Source organism: Phascolarctos cinereus, unplaced genomic scaffold (genome assembly GCF_003287225.1).
Source record: "Phascolarctos cinereus isolate Bilbo 61053 unplaced genomic scaffold, phaCin_HiC Scaffold_5;HRSCAF=322, whole genome shotgun sequence".
NCBI lineage: Eukaryota > Metazoa > Chordata > Mammalia > Diprotodontia > Phascolarctidae > Phascolarctos > Phascolarctos cinereus.
In genome coordinates this window covers 302,879,889-302,887,735 of record NW_027555958.1, presented here as the reverse complement: position 1 = coordinate 302,887,735, position 7,847 = coordinate 302,879,889, and the positions used below count along the sequence as shown (strand labels likewise).

At 44.2% G+C, this 7,847-nt stretch overlaps 1 protein-coding gene across 1 annotated transcript; it reads left to right on the top strand.

The window, feature by feature from the left end:
- The first annotated feature begins 925 nt into the window (after positions 1-925).
- LOC110198447 (keratin, type I cuticular Ha7-like) lies at positions 926-7,165 on the top strand. The gene is made up of 7 exons (XM_020972729.1): positions 926-1,420; positions 2,139-2,221; positions 3,414-3,570; positions 3,969-4,130; positions 4,231-4,356; positions 5,304-5,524; positions 7,030-7,165. Exons 1-7 carry the CDS (start codon positions 926-928, stop codon positions 7,163-7,165), a joined length of 1,380 nt encoding a protein of 459 aa, XP_020828388.1.
- The last annotated feature ends 682 nt before the right edge of the window (positions 7,166-7,847 follow it).

Sequence of the window (7,847 nt, the reverse complement as noted above, 5' to 3'; positions counted from 1 at the left end):
CTCTGTTATCTTCTTTCTGTGTATGCCAAAAGGTTATGTTATTAGTGAATGATGTTTGTGATGAATAGCTCCAGTGAACAAGCTTTCTGGAGGTTTCTTAAGCTTACCTTACCTTCGTCAAGATTTTTCTTCCCCTTTGTTCCAGTTACTGCTATGGGAGAAATGTTCTGAAGAAACCCCATTTAGAAAGCCAGCAGCTTTCCTTTTATTCTCCCCATAGCTCATTCCTTTCCCTGTGACTAGATACTTCCAGCTACTGATTTCACTGGGAGGGAGTCTGAAATTTAAGCAACTTAGAAGGATCAATGGTAGACTTTTAATAGCCAAATGCTCTGACATCTTCTAGTCCTACTGTCAAACCTGGAAGAGAAGGTCATACTGCTCAACTTTCCTTATTGATAGACTGTTGGATTTCACCAAGTGATCACAGCCTGAGTATCCCAAGACATGGGAAGGTCTGGACATTTCAGAAATAAGTATTACTGAAAGAACTGTTGTTATAATGAAAATAAGAGAAAACTTGTGAGTCCAAAATGGGGGATTTGTGCAAATCACCAGCATCAGTGAGAGCTGTCCAGCGCACAAGGGATCTAGAAGGATTTTGTTCTTTGTAGAGCAATGTGAATCTTATTTAAAAAAATATTATTTCACCACCTCCTGTCTTCCCCCCCCAACACAGCTTCAGGTGAGTAAAAATTCCTTTCATGAGGTGAGGAACTCTTAATAAACAGTAAACTCAATAACTGACTAATGAGATGATTGTTTGACAATAGACAAATCACCTGGGAAGAGAGGTCTGCGAGTGAAGCCAACACCCACCTGGAGCAGGTATAAAAGACCTAGGAAGGAAGGAACTCTTCAGACCGTGGCAGCTTGGCCTATCCACCTCACCTCAAACACTTCTCCAACTTCAGCACCTGAAACCATGACTTCCAACATCATCCGTACATCTTCTTCCTATCCTCTGGGCAGCAAGCTTCCTGGAGCAACAAGCATCTCCATCTCTTCCATTGATGTTGGTGGCAAGCCTGGAGCACAGGTCAAAGCTGCCTCCATGTGCTTTTCTGCAGCGACGGCCCACAACAACCGAGTCCGTGTTGGAACGACCTCTCTGGGCCGCCCCAGCCTCTGTCTGCCAAACAGCTGCCGGTCAGCCTGCCCCTTACCCGGGACCCTCGACATCCCTGCCAACATTGGGAACTGTGGCAATTATGGTGAAGGCTTCTTGAATGGTCACGAGAAGGAGACTATGCAGTTCCTGAATGACCGTCTGGCCAACTACCTGGAGAAGGTGCGTCAGCTGGAACAGGAGAATGCGGAGCTGGAGACCAAGATTCAAGAATGGAGCAAGTGCCATCCCTCCTATGTGTGCCCAGATTACCAGTCCTACTTCAGGACAATCGAGGAACTGCAGCAGAAGGTAATGTTTTATAGGAAGGAAGAAATAAGCATTTATTAAGTGCCTACTCTGTACCAGGCACTGTGTTAAGTAAGTGCTTGACAAATATTATCACTTTTGTTCTTCTCAACAACCTTGTGAGTTGGGTGCTATTGTTATCCCCATTTTATAGCTGAGGAACTGTGATAGACAGAGGTTAAGTGACTTGCCCAGGGTCACACAGCCAATAAATGTCTGAGACTAGATTTGAATTCAGACCTTCTAAACTCTAGAGCCAGCTTTCTATCTACTGTGCCACCTAGATGCCTCTAGGGTACCCAATGTCCAAAATCTGGCCTAAAGGGAATGAGTTAGGGAGGATGGGAAAGGCAGAGAGTCTCAAAAGGCAAAGACAAAAACTCAGAGGGCTTTGAGTTAAAATGTAGGGAGAATGGCCATGTTGCTTTTGGGGACTCACATTTCCAAAAGCCTGTGTGAAAGTTTCACAGTATGGTGATACCCTAGCCTCCATACTGCTGCAAAATAGAATCTAGAACAGAGGCTAATGAGAATCAAGGAGGTTTTGAAAGGAGCACCACAGGGTTGCACATTCTTGTGGAAAATGTAGTTCCCAAGAGGAATATATCTATTCCCCCCCCCCCCATATTTACATCATGCTTTGGGACATTATGGGATCAGCCCCAGGGAACAGGTGGTCTCCAAAGGATGCCAACTGAAATATCTCATTGTTTCACCTCAGATTCTCTGTACCAAGGCTGAGAATAACCGGCTGGTTATACAAGTGGACAATGCCAAGTTGGCTGCTGATGACTTCAGAATCAAGTAAGTCTGGCAAAATTGGGGCTTAGAAGTGCCCCCTCCTTCATACCCTGTACTCCCTTTAGCATACCCTTTGCCTCCTTCAAAAGTCTAGCATTAGAAATGGGGACTGCAATAGTGATTGGAATTAGACTAGTAATTTCATTTCTATAGGAATCTCCCAGGTGAGCAAAGTCCCTCTACCATTGCAGATTGCAGGCTGTTACCTTCTCTGCAACTTTATAGTCTTAAGGAGTTTTCTGGACCACTGAGAGGTTAAGTGACTTGCCTAGGATTACACAGCCAGAATGGATAAGAGATAAGACTTAAACCCAGGCCTTTCTGGTTTGGAGGCCAGCTCTCTGTCCCCTTCACCAGGTTAATTATGATGCTGGAGACTGAGTTTTCAAATGTGGGGCAAGAAGAAGGTCTTGAATCAAGCAGACATGCAATCTAAGTTGATTACGTGCTGATTTATTTTTCTGAGTTAGAAGGCACATGCATGTTTGTGTGGGTTTTGTCTGGAATGGTTATATCATAAGAGTAGGGTACTCTTGGTGTGGAAACTCCCTCCACTGATACAAGTTGGTCATTCATCTGAAACTGATAGTCTTAGAGAGTTAGCTGGGGGCACTGAGAAATTAAATGAGCTGTCCCTGGTCACACTATGACAAGGTGCCAGCGGTGGGACTTGAACCTAGGTCTTTCTGACTCTAAGGCCAGTCCTCCTATCCATGATACCACACTTGTGTGTGTATATATGTGCTTGTCAGTGAGGCAGAATCAGATCATTTTAGGAATAAATGGAGTGGGATTAGTTTCTGAACTAAAAAAGGAATCCAAGGTTCACTGACCCTAAGTAGAAATAAGTAGGGTGAGAGAGAATTCATCACTGGAGCCCCAAGGTGTTATGGATTAACAAAGCAACAGGAAAGAAAAGAAAACATGAACAAAAGCTGTTTCTAAACCTTAGAAAAGTGAAGCAAACCAAAGATTCAGTTAAATTCAACAAACATTTATTAAGTACCAACAAAGGGCATGGTTTCACAGGAAAGCATGGCAAGGGGAATACAAAGATAAATGACATTGTTCTTGTCCTCGAGAAGCTTCCAGTCTGGTAGGTTAAGGAGCTTCACTTCCAGTGGGTTCCAGCCTGCTCCTGTTTTGGTTCATCCTTTGCTTGCTCTATTCTGACCACCCCCCTCACTTTTTCAAGGCATGAAAGTGAACTGTCCCTGCGAAAGCTGGTGGAAGCTGACATGTGTGGGATGAACAAGCTCATGGATGGCTTAACCCTGGCCAAGAGTGACCTGGAGGCCCAGGTTGAGTCTCTGAAGGAAGAGCAGTTATCTCTCAAGAGCAACCATGAGCAGGTTTGGTCACACCAACAAGTACAGATGAAACAAAGGGGTTGGGCCACACGTAGTCTAGTGGGGAGAAAGATGTGTGGAGGAGATTCCTACCAAAGGCCTTGCTTGGCTCTTTGGAGCTCTGCTCTCAGTGAGACTCCTTAAAGCATTTTTTCATCCCCTAAAACATGGTGGATAACTGGGTGAGAAGAGGTCTCACCAGTTTGTGACGAGCTTGATTGTAATTGATCCTAAAGGTTCTAACTCAAATCTCAGAATGTGTCTGAGACGGATGTTGAGCAAGGGCTCTTCAGTCCTAGGGAGATTTTCTCTCTTCCATGCTGCCCTCAGGAGGCAAGGGAGGCTGCTACAAAGAGAATGATCTTCCTTTCACTGGACATTCTGCTCTTCTGCCTCAACAGGAAGTCCACAACCTGCAATGCCAGCTGGGAGACAAGCTCCACATTGAGCTGGACACAGCCCCACCTGTGGACCTCAACCGGGTGCTGGGTGAGATGAGGTGCCAGTATGAGGCCATGGTGGAGACCAACCGGAATGATGTGGAGCAGTGGTTCCTGGCTCAGGTGCGGGCAGTGGGGCTCAATGTTGGGAGATGGCTGCTGGCTTCCTGAGGGTACTTGTAACTGACCCTGTCCTTGTCCTCTGTCTTCTGCTGTGTTTCAGAGTGAAGGCATCAGTTTGCAGGTGATGTCCTGTTCAGAGGAGCTACAGTGCTGCCAGTCTGAGCTCCTGGAGCTAAGATGTGCGGCGAATGCTCTGGAAATTGAACGCCAAGCTCAGCACAAAATGGTGAGTCTCCTCCTCCATTCTTAGCACTCTACCCATTTGATTTTCTTCTATTTTCAGTTTTAAATTCTCTTTCTCTTCCCACTTCCTTCCCTATCTATTGAGAGGCTAGAAAGAAACAAAAAAACCCATTACAAATATGTATAGACATGCAAAACCATTTAGCATTCTTCCAACACATCTAATGTTTCAATAGCCCTCTGATAGCCTTACATGTGAAGGCCTTTTTTCTCCCATCTAGATGGAAATGTTCGACATATGGGTTTATGAAAGGAAATTGATAGGTCATCTACTCCAACCTCCTTATTTTATAGATGAAGGGTCTAAGGTCCAGAGAGATAAAGGTACTTGTCTGAGGTCCCACAGGTCATAGTAAGTGACGCAGCTGGATTAGTACCAGGTCCTCTGATTCCATATCCATTGCCCCCTCCACTGCACCATACCGCCCAACTCCTCGGACTCTCTATATATCATTCTTTCCTTTGTACCATAATTCCTCCAGTCAAGACAGAATGAGATCTGGTGGATTCATTGTCACATTTAGTCCCAAGCCAGACAAATATCTCCTCCTCATTACCAGCCATTGTTTCTTTATGACAAGAAGTGAAGTTCACATTAAGAGGATTTTTTGGTAGTATGGGGAGAATTATACTCAGATGTCCATATCTCTTTAGATCTTTGGAGATGGTCTTATTTGTCCTAAGTTTTCTAGATTTAAATGAAATCTTTTATCAAGCTGGAGGAAGTTCTGAATGTGTTAGGTCATGAACAATTCAATTCAGTTTCATTCAATTCAATAACGATTTAAGTACCTTCTATACGTTAGCCCTGTGTGCTACCAGAGTGTTGCCTTAATGGTCTGGCTCTGGGTATTGTCTCTTCTGGATTTCTGATGAGATGTTTTTCAAGGATCATTGTTTTTATGGTTTTCTTGCTGCTTCTCATTTTAGAAAGACTGTTTGGAAAACTCCTTGTGTGAATCTGAGGCTCGCTACAGCACAGAGCTGGCCCAGATGCAGTATCTGATTGGCAATGTGGAAGAGCAGCTGGCTGAGATCCGGGCTGACCTAGAACGCCAGAACCATGAGTACCAAGTACTTCTAGATGTCAAAGCCCGGCTGGAGTGTGAGATCTCCACCTACAGAAATCTGCTGGAGAGTGAAGACTGCAAGTAAGTGGGATGCTGGTACTTCCCAGCAAAGATGCGTACACAAAGTTCATAGATGTCTCTTAGTTTAAAACAGAAGGGCTTAAGCTGGGAAGCTCATTGATCTGCTTTGTATATGTTTGTTCTGTGAATCCAAGATTGGATTATGGATTAAATTGATAAAAAAAAAAGGCCACTTCAAGTCAGATGAGGGCATCTGTTTGCCAGTTCCTTAAGGAAAATGGGCTCATGTAAAGACAAATGGGAAAAGAAATGGATCAATTTTGTGCAGGACTTTCTAGACAGAATGAGATTGTCTTATGTATTCTGCAGACTATGGAGGAGGGGAACTTTCTTTTCACTGCCTTATAGTTCTCCTTGTCAATATGCATCTGCTTTGGGAAAGAAAGCATTGCTAGCTAAGGGGCGGATTCTCTGAAAGGGAGCCCTTGTTTGAATGCTTCCATTCTTACTTGATCTGTTTGTGATGGCTTATTCTTAGCATCATGGATTTAGGGTTAGAAGGGACTTTAGAGGCTTGTTTTATAGATGAATATAGGCTTGATCTCTTATTTTATAGATGAAGAAAGTGAGGCCCAGAAGGATTAACTTGGCCATATAGCATTGGAACTGGGGTCTTGACTCTCAGTCTGGTGCCCCATACAATTCATTTCAATTCAACAAACATTTATTAGATACTGACTATATGTCAGGCACTGTATCAGGTGCCAAGAGTACAAAGGCAGACTTAAAAGCAGTCTGTGAACCCAGGGAGCTTTCATTCTGTTGGGAAAAAACAACATATATACATAAATACAATATAGATAGCAAGTAATTGAGAGGCAACATAGTACAATGGTTAGAATATTAGGCTTAGAATCAGGAAGGGCTGTATTCAAGTTCCACTCTTGGCACTTACAAACTGTGTGACTCTGGGCAAGTCACTTAACCTATCTTAGCCTCAGTTTCCTTTCTTGTAAAATTAGTGGGTTGTGTGAGAAGGCATTTAATGTCTCTTCTTACTCTAAATCAATGATCCTACAAAATGCGAAGTAATTTGTGGAGGGCAGAAAAGTAGAATCAAGGAAGGCCCTTAGGAGATGCCCTTTGAACTAAGCCTTGAAGGGAACTAGGAATTCCACCTCAAGTCAAGTCGACTCATATTTATTAAGCACTCGTTATGTGCTGGGCATTGTGCTAAGCTCTGGGAATTCAATTACAAGCAAAAAGATTCCAAGGTGTGGAGGTGAGGAGCGAAAGCATTCCAAGCATGGGAGACAGCCTGGACGATGGTCTGGAGGTGGGAGAAAGAGCATCTTGTATAAAGGAACAACAAATAGGCCACTTGGGTTGAAAGAGAGAGTTTGCATGTGTGTAGGGGGTTAGTGGGGGAGTGAGATGAAATCAGGCTGAAAAGTTGGAACCAGATCATGAAGGGCTTTAAATTCCAAGGGACTTTTCATATGATTCCTGGGATGTTCTTTCCTCTCCTCCATTTAACCTTGCCTGGATGGACTTTTCCCCTTCAGACTTCCTTGCAATCCATGTGCGACGCCTGCAAACTGCGTCCCTCCACCCTGTGGTCCTCGGCCCAGCTGCGCTCCCCGGACGACCTGTGGCCCTCCACGCTCAGCCTGTGGCACCAACCTGTCTGGTCGATTCTGAAATCTGCGCCTCCATAGGAGAGGCCAAAGGCTGGAAGCCTCCTGGTCAGGGATGCCTTCTTCCTGCTTGCCTGCATTTACTTTGAGAGTGCCCAGCCTCTTCTGCATCTCATGAAGAAGACCAAGTTGGCAGTTGAGAAGAGGCACTAATGCTTCATCTGCTGGAAAAATCTGCAATTTATTGCCATTTCAGCTACTGCTTTTGTGGGGATGACTCTTGTGTGATGTTGAATCTGCTTTGCTGCCTCAATTCTTTTGAGATGCAGTCATTATCTTGCAAATAAACTTGATTTCCGCAGCAAATAATGTCTCGCTGTGTATCTTTTGCTATGTTTGGTATTTGGGTCCAGGCTAAGCATCCTGTGGGTACTGAAGTACCTAGGTGACATCAAATGCCCTTAGATGCAAATAATCAATGTACTACAGGAGAAAGAATTTGGGCCCAGAATCTAGATAGACCTGGGTTTGATTCCCAGGCTCAACACTTACTAAATGCAGACAAATCACTTAAGTGCTCTGAGCCTTAGCTTTCCTTAGCTGTAAATTGGGGATAAAGCTCCCTATGTCACAGAGTTTTTGTGGTATGGTATTTGTAAAGGGACAGGTACCAGACCTGTGGTTTTAGTGGTGTAGGGAGTCCACTGTGGGTAAGGATACTCCATTTAGCAATTCTCTGCAAATGA

Excerpts from the sequence above, each read along its gene's own strand:
- LOC110198447 (XM_020972729.1), top strand. The coding sequence starts at position 926 with ATGACTTCCAACATCATCCGTACATCTTCTTCCTATCCTCTGGGCAGC. Across the intron at positions 1,421-2,138 it reads TCGAGGAACTGCAGCAGAAG|ATTCTCTGTACCAAGGCTGA; the intron begins GTAATGTTTTAT and ends GTTTCACCTCAG. Across the intron at positions 4,131-4,230 it reads AGCAGTGGTTCCTGGCTCAG|AGTGAAGGCATCAGTTTGCA; the intron begins GTGCGGGCAGTG and ends GCTGTGTTTCAG.